Genomic DNA, 26,856 nt, shown 5'->3' with positions numbered 1-26,856 from the left:
GAGTCAACTCGATCTTCTAGGTACTCTCTCTAACATATAACCTTCGTATAAGATGATACTTATGATTCTCTGCTACAAATTCTTTATTGCTCAGGAATCAATAAAGTATGGTCTACTCCCTCTAAGTCAAGATTCACCATAACAAATCATTTAGCTTCTCCTTTTGTTAAGAAGGCATACTATGCTAATGATCTTAGTGTCACAACATGATGTCACTTTATTCCCTCCTTTCTAAGAGAACCAATACTAATAATCTAAATAGTCATAAGTTTATATAGAATGCATCTTTTCTAAGTCCACAATCATTAACACTCCCTCTTGGACTTGAGGAAAGATTAGAAATGCCTTGAGTAAAATGTTTTGATATCGCATATGATATCATGAGTATTGGCCTCCTAAAATATCAACGATATTCATCAAATACTCTTTGAGTAATGGCCTTCCAAAATGGTAGATAGTCACCAAATATTACAATGAATTTTGTGCTTGACTATAGTCTCTAGCAGCTTGATGTATCCTCCTTTAATATTCCCGACCTGACAAAGCCTTCCCAAATGTATCTCCCATCTAGAGGTCACAACCTTCATTTCTAGCCAATACCATAGAATTTGCACATGAGTGTGCAGTCATAAGTCTATACGCAGATCACCATTGCAGCATCTTGCAACTCATAACACTGATGCCTATTGTTTGAAGGCCAACTATCAATAGTATCTGATATTCTAATTTGTATAGACAATTCTGATCATAACAGCATAGTATTTATTAAACATTTGATATCTAATTCTACTTGCAAATCTGTGTTATCTCTGTGATTTTCTTGGTGCATTCAAAACTGGCTCCTGAATAATAGTTTGCATTCTCTCCTTTGTAGTTCTGATATTTGGTTCTGCAAAGGATTGTGCAAATATATCTAATTTGATGAGCACCATAAACGACCAACTATTTTGATTGCATGCAGCTATCCTTGGAGATTGCTTCAAATTCCTGTTAGGTCATATTGTTTCACATGAAACCTTATAAAACTCTCTGACAATGATGATGATACAATTTTCTTATTGAATGGTTTGCTTCTTTGAAGAACTCCCACGTATAGTCGTTGAAGAAGAAAATGTTGTCGTGCTAAGAGGCTCAATACTCCTAGCATGTCTTACCACCCTTTTATTATTCAGAGGTTGTGATGTAAGTGTGATAACTTAGGCATCCAAAAACATGGTCACATCCCACTCTAATCCCTTCTATCGTGTGCACTCGAGAAAGTCACCCAACATTCGTAATGTCCCTGCACCCAACTTATTTCTAGGGTATGTCTACCAATGTCAATGTGGAGATTTGTCGGTTGTGTTTAGGCAGTAACTTAATCCATTTTCAATCGCTTCCTTTTTCCTCTAACGGCAAAGAATATTCAAACACATGTTCATTCCAACATGACTTGATTGAATATAGGCTTATCTCTTTCCTACATGGCAGAATTTTTTCCTTTTAATCTTCACACTCTTCTCCCTATTATTTAGACTGTACGATATATAGGCACGTCATCTTCTTTATTACCTCTTTTGTTTGTGGAATAGGATGGCTACTCAATCTACATCATACCAATCACGGGTATTTGTCAAATTAACCGTTATGTATTCTATTTAGTCTCTGCACTTTATCATCGATCCTTCCTTTGGTAATATCACCTTTGATTAATCATTAGGCACATCAAATTTGTCATTATCGCTGATCTTTGACTCGTTATCATGCATCATTTTTGTTATCGAGCACACAAGAATATAGCTTCTTTGAAACAATGATCATTGAGACCAATTATCACTAAGTATAAGGACTCACAATAATATAAATTTGTGATTGCAAAAAATGCTTTCAATGCCACAGATTATTCATTTTATACGAACTCCTTTGTCTTTCTTTTAATTATCGTTGTAGGTAGAATGCCAAATGAGTAGTCGTCAATTTCATATGTTGGTTGACTGTATATATGGTAACCATATTTGTTTTATTAAACTAGCAAAGCAAATATGTTGCCGCTAATATGTTTGTCCATTGTAGATTTCTAAGTCTTCCTTACATTTAAGACATCACATAGATTTATTTCAATTCCATAAGAGCTTTTGTGTAGTCTTTTACACATCACGACATGATATGTCACTCTACATATATGAGCTTTTGTATTGGTCGATTCTTGTCTACTGTCACTGCATCATTCCACTTATTTTCATCGTATTACACTTCTACCCTTTGTCGCTAATTCAAAATTACTAATTTTGAATGCCTCTGTAATGTAAATTTTTCATTTGATTCTTTTGCATACCATTATCGTTGAGTGACATCATACTTGCTGATGGGATGCTCTATCATGGAGATATCATAGTTGATAGTGAATAAAGAACCAACATCGCATGATGGGTAGTTTTGGGGTTTGAATCATATTGCAATATATCTTGGAGTCCAAGCGGCTACACCATCTGATAGTGTGTGATGGTATTACTGAATTTTCTTTTTAGCCAAAACAAATACTTTCAATTTCCTTGCAGACAATAAGTAGTGCTATCAATTTCCTTGCAGACAATACGATAGACCATATCCGTTATTTGCAGATTGTTTGCTCAACTCTCTCTCCAAATCCATTGTAGTCTAAGGGCATTAAACCTTTTCTTTCTTACATTTGCAACTAGGCTTTGATACCATGTTAAGGTCATGGATCTTCTACAAATGTTTACATTTCTATATATGATTCTATTTGGGCAGATTGCTAGAAGAGCAGACTTATAGATTTCGGTGCGTCTTCTAATCTGCAACCTAGCCCACCCTTATACCTAATTCAAGGGGCATGCTCACTGAATGGACATGTCCCTCTCCAGGCTGGCCTATTTAACAACATAATTGTTTCCTCAAGATTGGTGCCCATTCCAAGAGTAACTAATAGTTAGTACCTAACTAACCACATTAGTAAATAAGGTGGCTTATAAAAGCCACAAGGAAAATGCCGATCTGTCTAGAGGGGACAATATGTTCTAGTGACCAATACTTAAGGGAACTCATGCATCCAAATCAGACTGATCTGAAAATCAAAACACTTGTCTTGTCAAAGTTACAAGGAATTAATAGAGGAAAAACATAGAAATGATTTTGCTTTGCATTATTTTTAATTCTATATGAATTTCTAGAATGTGCTTTTAAATAAAATATTTACTCAAATATTAATAAAAAATTTAACTATTGAACTTTTACAAAATAATACTGTAAATTATAATAAATTTAACATCTTTCCTCTTTGGAAAATAATAATTAAAATAATTTGACAGATTATTAGATTTTTTTTAATTATTTATTAAAGGCGAATTTATTGTCAATAACTTTTATCCTCGTCAAACTTTATTTGATTCGAACCTTGTGACTTAGCCAAATACCATGCCAGTTTAGGAATTGTCCAAATAATTCAGATGTTGAAGGGATGGATACTACATGGCACTCACATATTGCTTCAGATATACCACATTTAATTCATGATGTTTTCTTTCTAATTGAGTGTCTTAGTTGAAGTGCATCTAGAAATGCAGGTTCTTCACAAAATCTAGTGACTATCGTGACAATACGCAAAACTCTTACTGGAATTCTCCTTCCAAGTTTGGATATTTGCATGCTGCTGAAAATTAAATATGGATTATGGGTTCTAATGTACCTGTCCACTTAGTGTCACTGATGGCTCTTGTTAGAATTATACAAGGTGTCCCAAAAGCAATGGTTCCCTACTTGGACAAAGTGACAAATTGCATCTTACAAACTATGGATACTCGAAATTCTAGAAATTTTTTACTGCATAAGTCTTGCTTGCAGAATGCTATGGCAACGTTAAGGGAGACAGTACACATCTTTGTGATGGTTGTTTTGAACCAAAATTCTGCAAGACTAGCTATTGGTGATATTTGCACCCTTTCAATTCAAATTTAAGACTTGCAGAATGAAACAAAACTAAAGGTTCTTGATGCAAGAGGACCACCAAGTCTTCCAACTTTATAAATAGGAAAAAGGCTTAATGGAGTGATTTTTTGTGAAGACGTCATTAGATATCCTTCCTAGCGATGATGAAAAAAAGTTTAAATTGTTCACCTAATTATGGAGCCGATAGCGTGTGAGATTTTTTCAAGATGAGGTCAAGATAGAAGTCGCATCTCATTGAGCGTATGGATGTATATGCATCTATATTTACAGAGAAATAATGTACGTTTGAACACCAACAAGAATATAGAGATTTTTCTTAGTAAGCAACTTTGTTCCAGTAACGTCAAATGATAATAACAAGAGCACTTTGCGAGCTTGAGACCCTGCCTTCTGGCGTGAATTGTGATTAAAAGTAAAATGAAATCATGAATGCTTTTTAATGGTATAAATGTAACATGAAAGAACAAGTAGAGGAAATTTAATGAAAATGAATGGTTATCTAATTGAAGAAAACCTTATACATTTTTGTTTCAATCATATTGAAATTAACAATGGATTGTAATAAATTTTATTTTTAAAATACAATATTTAATTATAATTATAATTTTCTATCCTCTATATTACTAAATTGATTTAGATTTTACTAGTCTATTTTTTTTTTATATATCATTTGTATTTCTTATATTATGTTTTAATTATTAAATTAGAATATATTTAAGATTATGCATATGAAGTCACTTTTAACATAATATCACGCTTTATTATTTGAAATATTTAATATCTTTATACAACACACCTTATAAAGGCCTTTATATTAAATAGAATTTACATCTCATATTTAGTTTTTATTTCAATTTAAATCAATTATGTATTATTATCATTTTTTAATCCAACAAAGATCAAAATAATTGATTAATTTTTTAAGATTTGAAATATATATAAAATTTAAAGCTAGAGAACAAATCTAAATATTTAGAATAGTAAAATACTTTTGATTAAAATAATAATTAGAAGCTAAATCTATTTTAAACATATAAAAATTATAAATTAGTTCCTTTTATTTACAAGACGAAATTAAAAATATTTACTCTTTATTTTAAGACTTTCTTTAAAAATTACTTTAAAACTATTTTTTTACTTCACAAAATGATACAACCCTTAAATATATAAAATTTATAAAATTACTATTTAGGAAATAAGTGTTTAGTAGACATTTTAAAAATGTTTATACTTTATAGTTTATATTTTATATAATTGGATTTGTACAAATTAATATTGAACATGTATCATTCTATACTATATAGTTAAGATTAAAACATATGTCATGTTATTTATTTAATCATTTCTTTTACATATGTATTCAAATTTATTTTTTGAAATATCCAAATATTTTATAACACTATAAATATATATAATTTTTATATGATATATTTAAAATTATATTTTTATACAATATAATCTTTTTACACAATGAAATTCAATTCACACAATGAAATTCAATTCTCATCCCAAATACGTAAAAAATGAATTATTATCATTACTGTAAGCCAACTATTCGTGTTTGAATTTTGTTTAAAAACTTTTGCTCATGTGACCAAATGAATGAACATAGAAAGAGGTTAAAGGAGGTTCATGTAATTGAAGAATTCCAATGTCATCCATATCCTATGTAACACCACAAGATTCTAATGAACCGTAATTTCGATAATGAGGAAGTATATTTAAAGCTCTTGAAAATCAGTTACAGTTTTTTACGGCATTTATTAATCCATGTCAGCTTTATCAGTGGTTGTATGAGGGCAGAGGATTATGGCCACACGTCTTTCCCAAATATCAACTTATAAACTCTGACTGAAGCATTAACTCTGGCTTGAGAATTAATTAGATACTTATTCTTTGTACTTTTCTATATTTTTAAATTCAGAAAAATAGATTTTATCCCCAGGAAAATCTTTCTTAACCAATCATAAAAAAGATTTTTCCTTCGATAAATGAATTTTAAAATATACAATCAAAAACTTTAGAAAAACTTTAGAAAAAATGATGTTTGGTGAAAAAAACTAATAGTAGGGGGTCAATCGAAAACATTAGTTTCCTACCTTTAAGGCAGGGACTAATAACAACCTTGTTCGATTCCTATCAAAGTCGCAAATGTTTGAAGGCTGGACCATTAATCATGGGAAATGTTCACAAATTAAATTTATTCGCTCAAGTACGACATCAATAGAGAATACACGACATCGACTATGCCATAGAGGGGTCAAATATGGGTGATGCGATACCAACGGTACTAGAAGGCGACAATTAGAATATGAAAATCAAGAAGGAATTTTGGATTGGCATCAACAAAGCTACGACTAACATGGTCCTCTTCCAACACCGATGAAAACATTAGAGATAGGCAAACCATTTGGGAAACTAGTCCTGAAATGGTGTAATAACTATAAAAAATTGATGCTTACAAATATCACTCAGCAAAATAAATATATTCAAGACAAATATCTACGTTTCTCAAAGATTGAGAACATATAAAATGTCATATCACAAAATATTGAAGGGATACAACATAATTTCAAGGCCCGAAAATACAATATTGTCCCCACTCATGTCACGATAAAAGCAAAGACCGATGGGAGCTATTCATATTTGATAAATTTATTATTAGTTCCTGCCTATATAATAGGCAGGGAACTAATGTTCCCACAAGCGTGTAGCAATTAATTTTTTCAGAAATCCATATGTAATATTCTAAGGATTCGAATGATTTATTTTTAAAATATATTTATGTGCATTAAATACTAAATTTATATTGGTCAGGGCACATTTTTCCAAGGGTTAAAATGATTTTTGAACTTGGATAATTGGTAAAAATAACGAAATAACGTCAGTGTGGTTCTCTGTCTCATAAGTTCTACATCCACGGGAGAGTGCTCTGCGGCAGTGCCCTGTCAACTTCAGCTTATACAGCAGAGCAAGCCTCCCTTACATGCTCTCCATGGTATGGATCAAGTCCATCCTCATCATGTGTCCCCACGTATTGAAACAGTGGCAATCGGCAGTTATAGAGGGCCTGATTGACATGGGAGTGAGGGTCATCCCTTTCGACGGCTACCCCCTTTCGCTGATCTCACTTCCACTGATAACCTCAAACACGCTAATCCCCACAACCTTCGTCTTCTCCTCCACACCACTGCTACCTGCCTCACCTTTTGGGCAGTCTTGCTTCCCTTGTACCCTTTCATTTACCATAACCAAAATGATGCCCCTTCCTGTTTGCTTCCAAAGCTTGAGAATGAATTTTCAAATTCTTTTTGATAACAAAGCCATCCTTGACAAGTTTGCCAATATTCTGCCTGCAGTTGGCCACAGAAATTCATTGATTTCATTGGGATCGAGCCAAACTTTGCCCTTCCTGCACTTCAGAATGCTCGCAGTCAAGCACTTGTGTACTTCAACGACAATATTTTGCCTGCAATTTCGATCCTCTTATCCAAACTAAAAAGATTGTAATTGTTTGTTTGTTTCTCCTCCCTCCCATCTGAAAATTAATCCCTCTTTTCATCAGTCTTGTTCAAAATATCTGTGCAAGTGTGAGATTTTTAATAATTCCTCTCTAAATTTTCACAATTTTTTGTACATGATTGCAAAACTCTGTACAAGATTTAAAAATTTTCTCAAGTTTTAGCTTCACAAATTCTTCACAAGTTTTTATCAGCAACAGTTTTTCTGAGTTTACATTTTTCTGTTCAGAAATAATGCAGATTAATACACGTCTTCTGTCAATTGATAACAGCCAAAGTGTATAAGAACTTTAGTTAAAAAGAAATTAATAATTTATTTGATCTTTATATATCTAATTATACTGTTATAGTCTAATACAAGTCTTCAATTTTTATTAAAATAAATTAATAACTTATTTCTGCTATTTGCACACTTTCAATTTATTCATTTCATTGCATATATCTATATAAAATCAGTTGTATATAACACTGCAATATAATTATGAACGTAAAAAAAATAGCTACAAATTTAGTACCCATAAAAAAACAAATATAAAAAAATAGCTACAAATTTAATACCTATAAATATATATATATATGTGTGTGTGTGTGTGTGTGTGTTTTAAATTTTATATCAAAAATTTAAAATTTATAATAACAAAATAATAGACCAGATTTTGCTCTGCAATGCCACTTTAAACCCCAGATTTTCTAAGGTTTTATGTCCTTATTTCTAAATTTTATTTTAAAGATTTATATGCCTGGCTCCATTTATTTGATTAAATGAAATGATCTCTCTTATGAAAATGCTCACCTGCATTTGCTCCAGCAAACTTTTTACTCTGTAAATCTTGTTTTGGCATAAATGATTAAGAAATGTTCTGAAAAATTTATAGATTAACTTAAATTTATATGATTATGTTATTTGTGAAATTTAGCAACAACATTAAATTTTACCCATCTTCAACTATTCCATCCAATAACCAAACACTATTTTTCGCCCACCAAAAGGCAAGGACTCCTGCTCGTTCGGAGCTCTTGTTGTGTTAAAAAAAAAACCATTTAAGAGTCAAAGGGTGTGATTTATTTTTATGAGAAGCCAAACATTAGTGATGAATTTTTATTTGAAAAGTCATAACTTTAGATATAAATTAGACATATTCAGAAAGACAAGAAGAAATATTATGAGCATTAAAAAGGATATTCACATCTTGTACGGAGGGATAAGGAGCAAAAGCCATGGCTTTTTAATGTAAAATTATATATTATATTTTAATGATAGAATGAAGTCTTTTGTTTTGTTTTTTATTTAAAATGCAAAAAGATTAAATTACGATTTGGATTCGTCTTTATGGTCAATAAAAGGATTATTGAATAATTCTGCCAAAGCTTTTGCATTGGGTATTTTCCACATTCTATGTTCAACAAACAGGGATGGTCTGAACTATACATACGTTTCCTTGTCTCTGGCTAATCAGACTTCCCACCTAAGAAGTTAGATTCCTTTTGGCTAACATAGAATTGCATATTGAATTTATCTCTTGCAGAGCATGAGAGTAATTGATGATATTTAATAAATATTGTCTCATAAAGTTGTTCATAATAATCCTTGTTGTAGTTGACTCTATTGCCCAAATACGCAAAGGTATTGGTCTTCTAAAATAATTGAAATATTGTTATTGGATTTGTAATTGAAGTTCACAATATATATATTCCTTCCTTACAAGCATCAACTCAGTTATTATATAAAACATTCAATCATATCAAAGCATTCATATAACCTTATTCCAAACAAAGTTCAAAGATTTTTCCAACTTATAACTCACAAAGTTTAAATTGACTATAGAAAAACCATTGAAGCAAGTAAAAAGGGTTTAAGGTGAATGTATACCCGCTTAGGTGTAGTGAAGTCTAAAGTGGAAGGGAGTCAAAGTTATTCCTGTTCATTGGCCAAAACTGATTGGGTAATCCTATTGGAGAACTGGCAAAGCTCTTGGATTTCCAATCTCTGGTTTTGGGAACCAACAGATTGACGACTCTAGTGGGGAGAGTTGCTCACAATACATATTGTGAAGTTGCCTAGAATTTCAGATTTCTTACATCAGAATTAGAAAGCAGTTGTATCAGAATTGTTTAAAGGTGTACTCTATTGGAAGCAAGAACCCGAAAGATCAACAAATCAATAAATTCCTTGAAAGAGGTGGCGACTCAATCAAATTTCATTTGGTAGCTCTGCTAAGGAAGAAGACTCGGAAAGAAATGATTTGATAAAGAAGAGATCATGTACTATGGAGAATATGCAATATGAATAGGAAGAGGATCTATGTTACACCATGGAGGAAGCACACAGACGCCCCTTAGACGCAATCTTCAATTTGGAAAGATATGAAGGTGAATTCGCCACACATTTGTTCATAAGGATGGTGAATATTTATCAAGACATGCCTTCACAAAAAATCTGTGAGTTGTTAATCTTGCTAGATGACCCTAATTCAAAGCTTCTCTTTCAAATATTAAAAGATGATGAAAGTCCAAGTTATATATCTCCTTTAGATGCATTTTTTAACTTAGAAAAACAGGAAGAAGAATCTGCAGTACAATTCTTCATGAGGATGTTTAATGCCTATCAAGAAATACCTTCAGAAGACAGACCTCCATCCTCTGACCTTTTCAACAAAATGTGTGAATTAGGTCTCTTATATGATCATTAGTTCCTTAGTTTTCTCAAACATATAGATAATGAACTGACTACAGCGGAGGATGAGTGCAAGATTGAAAATGCATGAGTTCAGAGATGTTTAAAAGTCAAACATAGAAGAAAACTTTGGGCAGTCTGAGGAGAAATCCAACTGCAACGAGACTTGTATGGAAATAAACTATAGGAAATATGGAAATGAGAAAGATGATTCTCTTAGTGTGGAAGAGATTTCAGCCTTGTTAGACATTGAATATCATAATCATATTGAGAAAAATGGTCCAATTTTTTTCTCAATCCAACACAGTAAACAAGTTGATGGATCAATGTATATTCAGGGAGTATTAGATGAAACATATAATAATTCTCAGGAATCAAATAGTAAAGATGAAGTAGAACTACAAACAATATATGAACAATATGAAACTTTAGGACGCAATGTTGACGAAGATATTAGTTTTGTTAATCAAATAGATGGTGATTCCCAAGAGGATGAATTTAATAAAGACATACAATTTGTTGACATCTTGTGTAATGGAACACCTAACAATGCAAATAACAGCTCTCGTGAAGGTATGCCCAAATTCTCTATGTTCTTAGATCCATTGTTTGAAGAGGAAGTAGAAGAGGATATGGCCGAGTTCTCTATGTTCTTGAATCCATTATTTGAAGAAGATTTTCTCTGTAATCAAGTACATCAGCATCATGATGAAGAAAGCAGTCCTAATTTTGAAGTTGATGAAATTCATGATATGCATTCAGAAGGTGAGACATCTTCCGGTTCATTCTATAAATGGGAAGTACATCAAACCTGTGAAGATGAGATGTGATGAACCGGACATGATGAGAAAAATGCATTGAAGAACAGTTTTGAAAATTCTCCAAGTGTCCTATTTGATCAAATTCTTAATAAAAGTGAAGTAATATTTCTTGAATGTGAGTTACCTTCAAAACCTTTTTATGACAAGAAACAAAAAATGGAATACGGAGACGAAGCAAATTATGTGCAAGAAGTTGTCCAAGTAGAGAAAATTGAGTTTGATGCTGGTATAATTGGTCTAATGCACAGAGATCTGCCATCCAACAAAAATCATGGTGCACCTAATGATTTCTCAAAGCCAAAGGAAAAGTCAAACATCAAAGACCACATTGATGAAGCAATGAGTATTGTCCATAAGGATGATGTATGTAATACAACAAGATTCAAAGTGTTACATGATCAGAATCGGGTGTTCAATAGAGGAAAGGATCAATGTTCATTTTGGGGGGGTGGGCTGGGTCCACCCAATTTCACTTTGCAGATTGAGTATGATCTGCTTCACCCAGACAAAGTTGGGATACTCATTATGCGCGTAGGGGGCATATGTCCCCAACAAGAGCCACTGATGGAGCTTTAATTTTAATCTCCATTACTGATCGTGATAATTGAAGCACGAGGTTTGGTAATTGTAGAAGCAGTCCCTTTAGAAAGTTGTACTTCATTATTTGCTTCAAACCAATGCTGCCTTTAAGAAGGACATGCCAATGCAGTCACAAGTTGGAAATGATGGCTGAGAAACTAGACACTTTAGCTGAGAGATCTAAAGTATTGATTTATGGGTCTTCTTATGCAGGTGGAACTTGGAATTTGTTAATGGCAAGATGCATATAATCAAGGAATCTGCACATCAAATTGATTGGAAAGTATCCAACATTTACTGGAAACAATAAGAAGAGCATACATTGAACTAACATTCTGGTGGATGATGGGTTCAGTCAATACTATGAGTGCTGGGGCTATTGATCTTTTCAATAAAGTATTGACAGACTTGCAAATAAGAACTACTCAGAGGAAATATTATTTGTAAAAGGACCAATCCTCATATGAAGCATTTTTTATTGATACAAGCACTCTCGGTGCTGGGAACTGAAAGGTTCAGTGAGCACTGAATTAAAATGATCAAGCTCTGTTCTTATATATACAGCATACCTGTCATTCATCATTGAATTATTAGAAGGTTCAGGAAAATTATAGACAGTCCAAAGTTTACATATGTGAAATCTAAGGCTTTATAAATAGAGCCATAAATGCTACCTTGATTTTAAGCATTGGCAGCATTAATCATCACATTCAAGTGTTTGAAATATTCAACTATCATTCAATCTAATAGGTTATATAAAGTATTCACAATATGGTAGCATGTATCAGAACAACAACACAACATTATCATCAGTATAGGCAAGGATGTAAGGGAACGTTTACTTACAGATTCAAGTATCTAAATATAAATCCAGTCATCGGTTTTAGAGAACGATCTCATGCCATTGAAGGTTCTCAGATTGTGCAGCGATGAAACAAATTACTAAAGAGGACAACAGTATATAAGACAACAGTATAATATCATTCAACTATTGTCGATGGTTTAGAAAACAATTCAGCATGTAAAAGACATCTGCTAAGAGACCAAAGCTGCATGATGATATTGAGAGAGACCAACTATGATATTGATCGTATATGTACAGAAACGTATTGAGAGCATAAGGAAGATGGAAAGGTCAAACTCATTGTATAAGATCATTGGTAAAGCTTGCATATCACCGTCTCTGAAACAAAGCATGTGTCGTCATTGGAGATGGTTCGGATATTACAAAGTGCATGGTTCACATATATGCGTCAAGCATACTGCCACGGAATGAGCCTGGGCGGGAATGGAAGCAAAGGCGACATCGTTTCATAAATTATTGATCAGTGCTATCATATACCACGGTCATTTCTAAGATAAATATAATCATTTACATATCCGCAATCGCTCCGTGTATGGTCACCGTGGACTACCTGGAACTGCGAAGTGAAATGGGGGTTGCGCCTATCGAGGCACTTGCTATGGTTCGCCTTTTAAGCTATCTAAAAAGAATCGAAAAAATGGAAGAGGATAGATGGCCGAAAGTTGTCTTTAGGGAGACACTATGTAAGCGAAAAAGGACATGGATGCAACAAAACATCAAGTGGATGAGTAAATGGAATATTCATTTCAATATGTGCCCCACAAATAATAAAGAAATAAAGGTCTTTGTTATGGAGAAATTCTACAAGAGAAATTGGGGAAGCGAGATTGGGAGGAAGAAACTATATTATATAAATGAGTTCAACCCCACTTGTGATCAACTCGAAAAAGCGTACATAGGAGCCAACATTTCTTGGAGAGCTAAAATTCTTATTGCTCAGCTGAGAACCAACTCTCACCAACTTCGTTGTGAGACCGGGCGTTGGAAGAGGCCAAAGGAGGCTTGGGAAGAGAGAATTTGCAGATTTTGCAACTCTGGGAAAGTGGAAACTGAACAGCACTTTATTCTAGAATGTGATGCCTACAAGGATAGCAGGGATAAGTTTGCGGATACTATATGTGACAGTTCTTGGCATAACCTGTTCAACGAAGAGTACATTGAGCAATTGGGGGGGCTCATCATTAGTCTACACAAGAGGCGAACAGCGCTACTTAAGTTTGCTTGAGTTGTCTTGCTGTCCCATAGGCTATTTTTAGCCTCGTGGACGTTAAAATTTTATCTATCTATCTATCTATGAGCGTCTCCTGTTCGATTAATTACAAATGCTTGAAGGCTCCAAAGAAATAGTTTTGGCGAAAATTATATAACAAAGGTCATGACCGGTTGTATTGATTATAATATATTTATAGTCCGCTAAATCATAACTTGGAAAAAATAGAGGCCCGTCACATTTGTGGTTAATCCCGCAAAATTATGAATAAAATGTATCAATTAAAAAGGGGTGTGAACCATAGAGATGTCCCTTCAAACAAAAGACACAACTTTTTAATTGGAAAGAAATATATAATTTGAGAATCTATTATTTGAAAAAAAACAAAACATATTAGAAAAAAAAAAAATTATTTGGAGGATAAATAAAAACTTGTAAAGAGGAATGTGAAATATAAAGCATGGCTTGTATTATATGAATTCATATATATAATATTGTAATGATTAATAAAAAAAAAAAAAATTCTATTTTTATTATAGTTACAGTTAAGATTCATCTGTTATGATCAATAAAGAAATTATTAAGCCAAGAGGCTTTCTACAGTAGTAGCAATCTATAAACATTTTTCATTTAAAAAAAAATTGACGTTCATTTACTTGTCACAGAAATAAAATAGAATCTTGACAATTAAAATCTTGGAAGTTGCATGCAATGGATAGCTTAACTCAATGTGAATTGGTGGTTTTTTTAATTACAACCAGTTCCTCCTCAAAAATATGGTTTACAATCTTCTTATGATTATGCTACGAATTAGAGTATAAAATAAAAATAAATTCAAAACATTTATTAACATTGCTTATTTTATTGCTATGATTCTTTTTGTTGCTATAATTTTCTCTAATTTAGATATTTCATGTTTGGATGTGATGAAGTAAATCATTCTCTAAATTTGATTCGTTGGAATTTTTCAATCTCATAAAATTAAGAAAGAGTTTTAAAATTAATATTTCTATATATTTTTTTTTGGATAGATTTAAGATTTCTATGTATTAAGGGATAGTATATATAAAACAAATAAATTCATAGTAATTTTGTTGAAATTGGATACCTCTCGGCTTATTTTTCAAAAAAATTGAATTAAATTTTTAGGTATGCTAATTGAATTATTTTGACAAGGCTTTGTTTGCATTGGATATTTTCCGCATTCTTTGTTCGATAATCAGGGATATTGTGAAATAAATAGGCATTTCCTTGTTTCTGTCTAATTGGACTTTCGCTAAAGAAGTTAAGACCCCTTTTGGATTAATAAAGAATTGTATATAAGATTCATCTTTTGCAAAGTTGAGGAGTAATTGATGATATTTCGAACAAATATTGTCTCGTAAAGTTGTACATAATGATCTTCATTATATTTGACTCTATTGCTTGAATAAGAAAAGGCACTGGCCTTTTAATCATTGAAGTACAACTATTGGATTTATAATTGAAGTTAGTAATCTATATATTTCCTTCTTGCAAGTATCAAAACAATTATTGAAAATCTTACACAACATTCAATCATTTCAAGCATTCATTTAACTTCATATTGATCAAGTTTAACGACTTTGCTAGCCTAAGAATTCCCAAAGATTTAAAATTTGCTATAGAAAAGCTTTGAATTAGGTGATCAGGTTTGATATGAAGATCTACTCGCCTAGGTGTAGCAAAGCCTAAAGTGCAAGAGAATTAAAATCATTCATGTTCGTTGGCCAAAACTGATTGAGGAATCCTATTAGAGAATTGGCAAAGCTCTTAGATTTCCAATATGTCATTTTGGGAACCAACACTATGCACCATATACTGAAAGTTGGAAGAGGACTTTGTTGGCAATTTGGCTAGGTTAGGTTATTTGATGTTGTCATTTATGGCAACATATCATCTGTGTGAAGAGGGCAAATCATGAGGATTGAGTTGTGATAGTTGTACTTAGAAAGTTGTCTAAGTATCAGAACTGATAGAGTTTTGGTCAGCACGGTTTATAGAGGCAATACTGACACGTGTGAAGTTAGGTACGGATACCTGAGACAGCAAGGATGACATGTTCAAGTCCGCAAGTCATTACGGACAATACAAATAAGGTTATGGACAAATCACCAATTACAACAATATACAACAGAACAAAGCAAGATAGAGAAATGGGTATTTTGGGTTAAGGAATTATTTTGTTTGCAAAATAATAACTTAACTAATTAGGGACGACATCCTAGATGTTAACCCTAAGTCAGCGAAAGTTAATTTTATATTTTGTAATGTGTATAAAGACATGAAGGCTAACTAGGTAGATAATCTGTAATTAGCAAGGTATAAAGAAAAGATTGTTATGCAAAGTTATGTGGAATATCTGTGCAATGATTGATATGTGAAATCTGATGTATGATCAAAGGAATGTGAACTAAGATAAAGTTTTGTGATGAGCAGCAAAGGCAATGTCAGATATTGAAGATATTAGTAGCAGAATAAAGAGGTTTTTGTATCTATCCCTTTGTATTGAAGAACTACATTGTATATTGCATATTTGGGCAGTGGGCTCATCTTGCATACATTTTGTATTTGTATATATAAACTCCTAGCAAGGTTAATACAACTCCTAATAGGTTTGAGGCTTCTAACAAGGCCTAGACCTCTAACCAGGACTGAGACACTATACGGGTGTAATAGATTCTTAACCCGGTCAATATTTTTCACAAGATACTTTTGATTAGTGGATCATTTTGTGGGTACCATCCCCACTGGTGTTTTCCCTTGGCCAGGATTTCCCTAGTTAAGAAAATGTCGTGTTATATGAGTTCTCTTATTGCATGGTTATGTTTACAGTTTAGCATTGTTAGTTTGCTTTCATATACAAATTATAAGATTGTTAACAACAATCTATGTGAAAAAGATAAGCGTTCTATTTTTTATACAACTAGAAATGGTGTAGGCTTTTGCATTAATCTCTTGATAATCTCTCTTGGTTGCAAGACACAATGGGATGATGAGAATTTATGCATTCTGAATGAGGACGTTGACTGATAGGGAGATTTTTTAGCTTCAGAGGGAGGTTTATCTATTGCTTCCTTGTGATGATCAAATTTATTTCTATTAAGAGGGAGTCTTAATGGAAGCCCCTCCTTTCCTATACCTGTTGAGTTTTATTTTTCCTAGAAATTGAGACTCCTGCTGGAAATGAGTCACAGTTGTAATTTGTCTTCTTGTTGATTATGAGATCTTATTAAATTGATTGAAGTTGTAAGGACAGTTTGATATCTCATGTAACTGATATTTCAGTGCTAAGGGGACTATAGAAGCTCCCCACAAAAAGATAGAAGTAATCTAAGAGTTGTCAGCTTTGAATCTTAATATTGAATATTGAATGTACCTTGGTCTACAATCATTTGAAACAAAATAAGTAATCTAAATTGCCATTGGTTTTGATGATGACCACCTTGTATTCAACTTGGATACAGTTATAGAACAAGCAGAAGGGATGGATTTAGTTCCCTGACTGCTAATCCAGTTATCATGAGTATTAATGGATAAAGAGTCAGAATTCAAGGGAATACAATGTTAAGGTGGAAAAAAGGTTTATATTATTATCTTCCAATAACAATTAAAGTGCACAAACAAGGAGAAAAATAAGAAACCATGAATTCATTAACAAAGAACACCACCATTCTTCCACATAGACAAAAAGATTAGAATTATAACTAAACAATTTTAGTATTTGTGTAATTCAAACAGATATAGCCAATTTGGTAATAAGAGGCAAAATGGGCTTAGAATTTCAAACATAGAACAATCTAGGTCTTGTTTTGAGGTGAAAAGAATAATCAGAAACTCTAACCAGGGATTAAATTGCCCTGTGAAACTTACTCTAGCCATGGATTTATATTGCTCTATGAATATCACTCTAAATTTAGAAGAATTCCTGCTGTGCTTGGAGTCCTTTGATAGAAAAGAATTCATGAATCATATTAGACCAGTATGCATGTTAGACTGAAGAGGATATAAGATTTTAAAATAATGGAAAAAAGGATTCAGCAGATTATAAACCTGTATGTGCTGGGGCCCAGGTACTGGAAGTCCTGCAATGCACTTATGTTCAGAATGGATTTTGTTCCTGATGGACGACTGAAAAAACTGCTCAGAGGTTTAGTTGTCACAGTGGAGTCCATGTTACTAGGAAGGTACATTCTTTCACTACGTGATGCAAATAAATTTGCCTTTTTAAGTTTTGGTTCTTCTTCTTTTGTCATATCTGGCTCTCTCACTTCTTTTTGCATATTTGTTTCCACCAATTCATCTTCTCTCATTTCTACTTCTTCAACTTCTGCATTTTCAACGCTTGATTCTTCTAACTCTGCTTTCAAAACTTGCATCAATTGCATGCTTTTCCTGCAAAGTAGTGAACAGTAAATCAGATATGTTCTTTACTAGCAGTGACCATAAAACAGCGGATTTTTAAATCTCCTTAAAGCTGTCTTATAAGCGAACCTTATGGATATTGTGGAAGGCACAACCCATCCCAGCCTGTATCCAACTGCAACCAACAAATCCACTGTAGCATGCAGAGATCTTCCCTTCACACACCTCAACCCACACGTTGTCACACACTTAACCAAGGCTAGCAGAGAACTATGTTAAATGCACACAGTTAATCCTCATAAGTACTAATAAGAAAAACATAAATATTGTATGCATTACATATTGCATTCAGAGTTGTAACACTTTCCTTTCTAAATAAGAATTTCGTCAACCAAGGCTAGCAGAGAACTATGTTAAATGCACACAGTTAATCCTCATAAGTAGTAATAAGAAAAACATAAATATTGTATGCATTACACATTGCATTCAGAGTTGTAACACTTTCCTTTCTAAATAAGAATTTCGTCAATCAATGCATAAAGATTAAAAAATACAAACCTGAAACTCAAAAGTAATCTGGTGTACTTCTGATTAGATAAGTTCAGACATTGTTTTATGTGACAGTGTTTCCAGATTTGTGAGCAATTTCATGCTTATTGTTTGTTTAACTCATAGTAAACTGGCAAGATGATAACAAGACAATTATATTAATAAAACATAGATTTTATATTGGAACTTAAAAATGTATACTAAAAATATGCCAAGATAAGGATTATATAGAAGAATTCTGCAAATTTATAAGTCCATTTTCTTGGTAAATGTTTCTTTCCTTAAACATATATATTACTACAGGAGGTGAAATTTTACAAAAAAAATTGTTCCTCCCTACCACCCCAAAAAACAACCCCACTTAATTTTGCTCATAGAACCTCATAGAAAAATTACTTGGCATATGATTCAAAAAAATCCAATGAATAAGCCTTGAGACAAGCACTTGTGTGGGGAAGTAAACTCTTATAAACTGCAGAACATTACAATCAAAAGAAGATTTTGAGCATGTGCAGGAGCAATGCGAATGCCACTTGATAGAGACTCCATGCAGTAGCTTGTCCAAGGTATCCAGAATGCAGTGGAAGGCTAGTGGATCTACCAATGAGTCCTGCTTCAAAATAAATGATAATCTATATTGCCTTGTTACAGATGAATTATGATTGAAAGCAAGCTCTAGCACCTCCATTATATTTGTGGCGAATCTTCTGTGTTCCGCTCTCCCGACTCGTAAAAGACCACTCTCCCCGGATTTGCAACACAATTGAAATTTATTCCCTTTCCTGCCAGAAATTCTTTGCAACCATATGGTCGGACATGCACATCCACCCCTCCTTTGGGAAGAAAAATTTCATTCATTAGCCTCGACCCATCTATTCCGAACAAATTATATTTGCAGGTGAATGTAAACCCACACGTATGAGATTCAAACAAGTGATTGTAAAATGATAGAAAAATTAGCAGAACTCAAAAATTATATAATTCCATTCATCACCAACTCTCATTTTAGTGGGAATTGGAATTGATTTTCTAATTCAACCTATTTAGATGGAAGGTTCAAATCCAGCTTTTGTGGTAAATAGGAATTAACAAATCCCTAATTCTATTTTTATATTTTGAAAACAAACTTAGAAAATGTCAATTCTGGAATTTGACAATGACAATTCCAGATCAATTCCACTAAACAAACATGCCCCAACATTAGATGAATTGTTTCTTCCTTGGAATGGAGACTATTTTGGAACTTTTCCCCCTCTTCTCTTTTCCCCTATGCTTCTTCTTGTTGAGCTTGGGCTTCCTTTCATTGTTAATGTCCTCACTTTTTGCATAAGAACATTTAACTACAAAATGTCCTACCTTACCACAGTTAAAACACTTGAAAGGCACATTGCGTTTGTATTTGCGTGTACATTTCTTCAACTTCCTCATAAAATATGCATCTTCAAAATCAAATACACTCTTCTTCTCTTTTCCTTTCTTCAAAGCTTTGTAGGCTGTCTCATTTTTGCATGACGAGACAGAATTTATCCTCATCTCATAGGCTGTTAGAATACCATGCAGCGCAACAATAATCAACGTATCAAGAATCAAGATCCTCCATTTCTTCAACTACTCAAAATTTGCCATTAAAACACACTAGAAGAGACACTAGAATTTTCTGAACTATAGTGGACTCACCAATTTTTTCTCCTAAACCCTTGATAGTGCCAAGAACTTCATCTACTCACAGCAAATAAGCAGCAACATTTTCTGCTTCCTGCATCCTCAGACTTTCGAAGTGTCTTCTGAGTCTGAAGCTTAGTCACCTTAAACTTGTCATCTCCTTCATATGTTTTCTGAAGTTTGTCCCAAATCTCATTAGTTGTATCACAATGCATAACTTTCACAAAATTTGTTTCTGATAACCCACGTAAGATTGCATTAATAGCTTTTACATTCATTTTAGAGGCTACTTCCCAGCAGCATCCAGTAGAGGAGTTGTAGGAATAGTGTAAGCAATCTCCACACTTAACCAAACATCCAAACCAAGAGACATTGTGTAATTATGCATTCAAATTTTCCAGGATGTGTACTTAGAGCCATCAAATAAGAGTGATCTATATGTAGCTAGACCTTCGTGTGAACCTATGTGTACAATCAGGATCAATTACGAAGCATTTAAGCTCTATTTTCAAAGACACCCCACTCTGATACCAAGTGAAGAGCATACAAGAAATATCAAGAGGAGGCAAAGGGGGCGAGGGGGGTGAATCATTATTTCAAAACTTCTAAACTTTTAACTACATGAAACCACATGAAACATAAAGAAAGAAACTATAAAGACATTAACACTAGATTTCTTGTGGAAAACCCTTTCAGGTTAAAAACCACAGCATATAAAAATTTCATTAACAAAAATGGGCACCAACCCAGACTGGAAATGTGAACACCCATTCTAAGAGATCCCCAATCCACCTTGAAGCATCATTTCCAAACACTCAAGCACCAACTTCATTTAGTTGAGGCACCATCCTAGAGAGCACCAACCCTCCTCGAAGCACTGACTCTGAACACTGAAGCACAATCTCCAGTCAACTGAGGCAACAACTCAAATGCTAAACTCACCCCATTTTAACACCACACCCAACACAAAGCATCAATCAATTCTTCATACTTGCGTATGTTTGAAAACCACTATTGTGATTAATGGATTATATTCACATTAGAATAACCTCCTTGGTACCAATAATATCCTCTGCTCAATCTCAAACCAAAAAAACATACTTCCAATGGCAGCTCTATATTTCTATAACATCTCAAAAAAATATAACTCATCCTCATAGACCTAAAGCAACCATTCTCAGAAATGTGTGTGTGTGTGTGTGTGTTGACTCCTTCAATATACTCAAATGATTCCACAACTTGCAACCTTAGAGAAGACTTTTTGATTCATTATTTGCTCTACAAGTATAAAGGATGAACGAAAGATAAATATCCAACCACTGTTACATACACAACCCCAAAAATACATGCACCCCTGAAGTATACACTTAACATTTTACTGAAATCTCTTCTACAGTTCTAAAGTAACACAGACTAAGACATAGTCACTCTTAATTTCTCCTTCCACCATCCCTCCCTCCCCTGCCACCCTCCACCCTTGACCTTTGCTCCCTCACCACCCATAACTCCACTCTCTATGACATTCCCGATCAGCCTTCTCTCCACCTCACCCCTCCTCCCCACTGCCACTTAACTCCTCTAGCTTACAAGGTTATCAAATCTATGAGATACAATAGAGCAACGAATGAGGAAGGGTTCTAGGCTAAGCTCTTCAAGCTCAGTATCTTGATCTTGGGTTCCTTCCTATGCTCTTTAATAGAGTGGTGTTCACCGGCTTTTGGATTCTTGGTCAAAGAACGTGATCTATCCGATCCATATAAGATCAGATTGGCTTCTGACCCCGACAACTACAAGACCATCATGATTGGGCACACCTTTGCCAAACTTTATGCCACAGTGTTGAGCACTATCTTATCTAGAGAGCTCAACAACAGACTTAATCAGGCTAGGGGCTAAGCGGGCTTTTGGGCCGACTAGCAAACCATGGACCATGACGTTGTGGGCTATTATTGAGGAGGCTCGACACCGCTCTAAAAAAGTCTATTGTTGTTTTGTGGACTTCTATAAGGCCTTCAACTCCATCCCCCGGGTGGCTTTCTTTCAAAGACTTAGAGACATTGGGATTTCAGAGACTTTGTTGACAACTATTATGAGGTTGTATGAGGTTGTAGTGGGAAAATTCAAGACTCCCAAGGGTTTCTCCAATCCTATCCAGAGCACCATTTGGGTCAAGCAAGGCTGCCCTCTCCCCCACCTTGTTTGGCATCTATATTGATGAGCTTGAGGTTCTCAAAGATTCCTCACCACCCAACAATGGTTGTTACTTACAACAGGACATGATCTCTACTCTCCTCTTTGTCGACAATGTGGTTCTTTTGGCCTCTTCTCCTGAGGGTCATCAAAGGCTTCTTGATGGGTTAGTTCAACTTACGGCAGCTTGTTGTGAACTTGGGTAAGACTCGAATCATAGTCTTCAACTGATTGAAGACCTCGCATCTTCATTTCTACCTTTAGGGCCAGCGGGTTGATATTGCATCTTCTACACTTATCTTGGGGTTAAATTTTTTGGACCTTGCATCAACTTGAGATCCGCCATTCAGCCCAAGGTCAACAAAAGGTTGGGCTCCCTTGTCATACTAGAGAGATAGTGCTTCAAACATCACTTTCAAGATATTATGTCTAAGTTGTCCCTGTTAGACTCCTTAGTCAGGCCGACCGTACTATATAGCTCTGTGTTATGGGGACCCTCTCTCCTAGACTTGAATTAGGCCTCGATTGAGAGGGTTCAGACCTTTTTCCTCCATATCATAAGATGTAATCAATCCACTCTACACAGTGTTATTCTTTTGCTTTTGTGTCCCCCCCATGGTTTATTATTTTTATCTATGTTTGGGGTTGGGTCTTGTCAACTTTGTGTTGTACCTTCTCTCTCCTCCCCTATCTCATCCACCCCCCTCTTTTAAAGCCTAGTGGATTTGCATTCTACTATCTTATGTTCTTTTCTCTCTAGCATCCTAATGATGGATCATGTAGTATACGTTGATGTAAAAAAACTATACACAATCAAATCCAAAAATTTGAAAGCATTAGCATGGATTGTGGAAATCTAATAGATCTGTGTTATTCTTGCTGAATTCAGAACGCATCCCTTCAAGCTTGGGGCCATCTTTGATTTGATTTGGTTTTTTTACCATCTCTATGGTTTTGTAGACTTTGCAAATGGTCGCCACAGATACCCCTACCTGGCTTATTGCTCCTTGGTTGCTATCATCGATTCCAACCCTGCCACCAAAGCCCACTACTGGTAGGCTCAGGCCACTACTCTATTGAGATCAATCCGAATTGAGATTGATTGCCTCCCTCCATATTTTGTATCCACGGATGACCTTTTATCCTAAGCACTTTTTGGACATCCAGGATGGGGTTATCATGCATCTAGGCTACTTGTCTCAGCATTTGGAGCCTCGCCTTGCGTATCTCTCTGAGTTCCTTTAGAATTGGCTCCCACCGGCTTTGGATTTACACTGATCACCATATTGATAAAGAGAACCGAATTCATCAACTATGTACCCTGACTGAGATGGAAATGAAGACCTACATCATATTTCAATGACCCGTCTACTATAAGATCAGAGGGAGATTTTATTGTCTATTCAAAGAGTACAGGTCCCTCTCAACTTTTTTCAAGTACACAGATTAGTGGTGCCTTGCACTTTACCTCAGGGAGGCCACTCAACTCCACAACCACACTCTACAACTCCTATTCCCCCGGAGCTAGACCTCAGATCAGCCTATCACTGTCTTTTTCTTGCCTATGTTTGATGTCCGAGGTGGGGAACAATCATCCAATACTCTATCTCCTGTCATTCATATTTGTGAAACGCTGCAACAAGTTCACTGGGCAGCGCCACTCCTCTAGTGGTACTCTGAGACAGCCTAGGTATCTTAGTCACCCTGGACTATACCATTTAGTGTTGGACTTCTTCCTGACAAGGAAGGACCCCTATTCCTTGCCTTGGTGGTTCTCTTTTTGCTTTCTTGTTTGCTCTTTCCAGGACACCATTTGATGCTCTTGTTGTTGGTTATCTCCTTGTTTGTATGCTTTCAGTCCCTTAGACCCTTTTGGTGGTCTCTTGTTGGACATTAGTAAATTTATCTTATCTTATCTTCCATACCTCATCACCACCAATGCATCAACACTATTTTTAGACTTTCAAAAAGTTGCAGATCTAAGTAATTGCACAAACCACAAAGATTTGTTTGTTACAAATTCTTTAATTCCCATAGTAAATGGATAAGTCACGTGTAACATAGATGAAAAATGCCCAATTAAACACTACACACCTCTGCTACAACCCAGCCAACATCCAGTATCTTAGACACTGCCAAGAATAGCCACAATAAGTATCATTTCTTTATACAGAAAACATAGCTTCACCTCAAAATAAAACTCCATTCACTTTCTGTATGCACATCTCTATATTAGTTTTACATCCCTGATTTTTAATTCACAAAAACATTCACTTATAAATAGGAGTCAGGCCTTTACTAATCCTTCAAATCCCTTGCCTCATTTTTTTTTTTTTTCAAAAAACAGTAGCAAGTTATCATGTCAGAGCTAAAAATCCACATATCTCCCACATATTAAAATTTTTATATCACATGAACAAGGAAAGAATGAATATCACCCACACATCCTTCAATATGTTTCTTTAGCTCCTTCATTCGCTGCCTTGATGTAAAACACCACTAAATAACGTTATTGACAACTACTGAAAATGACAGCACCAAAATAGGATGGTATTAAAAAAAAATTGAATTCTTATAAACGCCTTCCCAAATATCCTTCAAAGGCATGCCGCTCAAGCATGATACCACAATTCACTTATGTTTCTGCACCATTTTAATATAGTGCCTCTATAATATTCAACTAATTGACATGTAACATCCTTTGTCTTAACACAAGCAAGTCATTGAAGTAGACATACAAGCATGTCAAGCACCTCAACGAACCAAGCAAGTAGCTCAACCAAATTACTATTATTTGAGTAACCGTTTGAGATATATACCTTGATCATCAACCTTTCACATCAATGACATCATACTCAACTGTACACTCATACATTCAACAAACTATCATTATAATTATATATATTCAGCAATCTTTGGTATTCAACATTGCGGATGTATTTGCGTCATCTTGTCAACCACTGGGCATCATCTGACACTCATCCAATTTGTTTAGCGCATATAAAGTAGCCTCTCTCTAAAACTCTCCATATGGCCTAGTTTATTTTCAATGTCTATCTATGAGCTTGGTACCATAAACTCGGTGCAATAGCCTCCTGTCTGTACTTAACTAGAATGGTTTCTCATTAGTCATCAACTTGTAGGTCATGCAGTAGCCATAGTACCGAAGGCAACTTCTCTCAATCTTCCTATTCAACTTAGCATGACTTGTAAATTAGACACCAAATCTTGTTGGTAGCTTTGGCTTGCCAGTTGGCTCTCAGATAGTAGGGGCTAGACAATGAGAGGAAATTTTTGAACTTCGTTGTTAACATCTTGATGACATAGTTCACAAAATGCTCTTCCCAATCACTTGTTAAGTGGATGGGAATGTTGTACTAGATAATGATTTGTTCATAGATGAATTCTCTTGTGCTCAAGGAAAATTTGTTAGGCAATGCCCTTTCTTCCACCCACTTTGTTAAGTATTTTGTGGCCACAACAATGTAATGGCATCTCTGTGTATGATCGGCCTTCAATAGTCAAATGAAATCCAAACCCCTTTGTTCAAACAACGCTTGGGCATGCGAAGGGTTGAGGGGCATGAAGTCCCTCAACGGCTTTCTTTGAAGCTAAATTCATTATTGTTTACACTTATTGTTCATGGCACAATAACTACATTGATTCATTATTTATGACTTGGTTAATATATGGGCATATAGAATATGTCATTTGGATAGGACACTATATGTTTTTTGTCCCTTATTACTAGGAAATTTGATTTGGGACTTGGTATGGTTCGAGCTGGTCCGTGGTCTGGCGACAATTCTCCTATGGGTCCAGCCCAAATTCAACCTATTAGATCCAAGCGCACTGGAATTTGAACACAAGAAGACCTAGGCGAACTTGGTCAAACCACCGACAAACTTTGGCGGCCTGGTTGGAAAAGAAATGCCTAGTTAGTCAATGTTGACACATTTAATATTTGTTTACATCTAAAACTCTAAAAAGTCAATTGTAAAGAGCCTATGTTAGCTTTATTGTCTCATTTGGTGTGCAAATAGTTTATTTTCTCTTAAGGTGGAGCAAATAGGTGATTAAGCAAGAGATTGGTTGTCCAAGGTGGAGTTGGAAGATTGATTTGTGAATCTTCATTGAGTGTTTTTGTCTCATTCCTACACCTTTGCAAGCTTCTTGTGAGTGAAAAGTTCATTTATTTTTATTTGATTTTGTTTTTGTTAAAGTTTTTAATTTTTCTATTTCTCTTTCACTATCCATAAGATCTTATTTTTCTTAATTTTCCATTATCTTGTTTTTATTTTGGATATGTATAAAATTTATTGCCATAGGAACTACAATGACATCTACTTCTTCCTTCGTAGGCAATAATGAACAACAAAGAATAGATCCAAATTCTATTTCTCCTTTGTGGAAGTATGTTGATATTATAAGACCCCTTCCAAGATGTGGCGCATTCT

General features: G+C 34.5%; 1 protein-coding gene across 1 annotated transcript in view; it reads right to left on the bottom strand.

Moving 5' to 3' along the window:
- The window catches only part of LOC149572888 (DUF1997 family protein, putative (DUF1997)), a 145,477-nt gene that overhangs the window by 79,180 nt on the left and 39,441 nt on the right, over positions 1–26,856 (bottom strand). Inside the window, exons 2-3 of the mRNA XM_089813993.1 lie at positions 18,128–18,213; positions 17,687–18,028 (exon numbers count right to left, since the gene is read on the bottom strand). Coding sequence (XP_089670119.1) covers positions 17,687–18,028; positions 18,128–18,213 — 428 coding nt within the window. The remainder of the gene's footprint in view (positions 1–17,686; positions 18,029–18,127; positions 18,214–26,856) is intronic.

The sequence above is a fragment of the Cupressus sempervirens genome, chromosome 2, assembly GCF_028749045.1.
Source record: "Cupressus sempervirens isolate cs-2001-9-10 chromosome 2, ASM2874904v1, whole genome shotgun sequence".
Classification (NCBI taxonomy): domain Eukaryota; kingdom Viridiplantae; phylum Streptophyta; class Pinopsida; order Cupressales; family Cupressaceae; genus Cupressus; species Cupressus sempervirens.
This window is presented reverse-complemented; position numbering and strand designations above follow the sequence as displayed.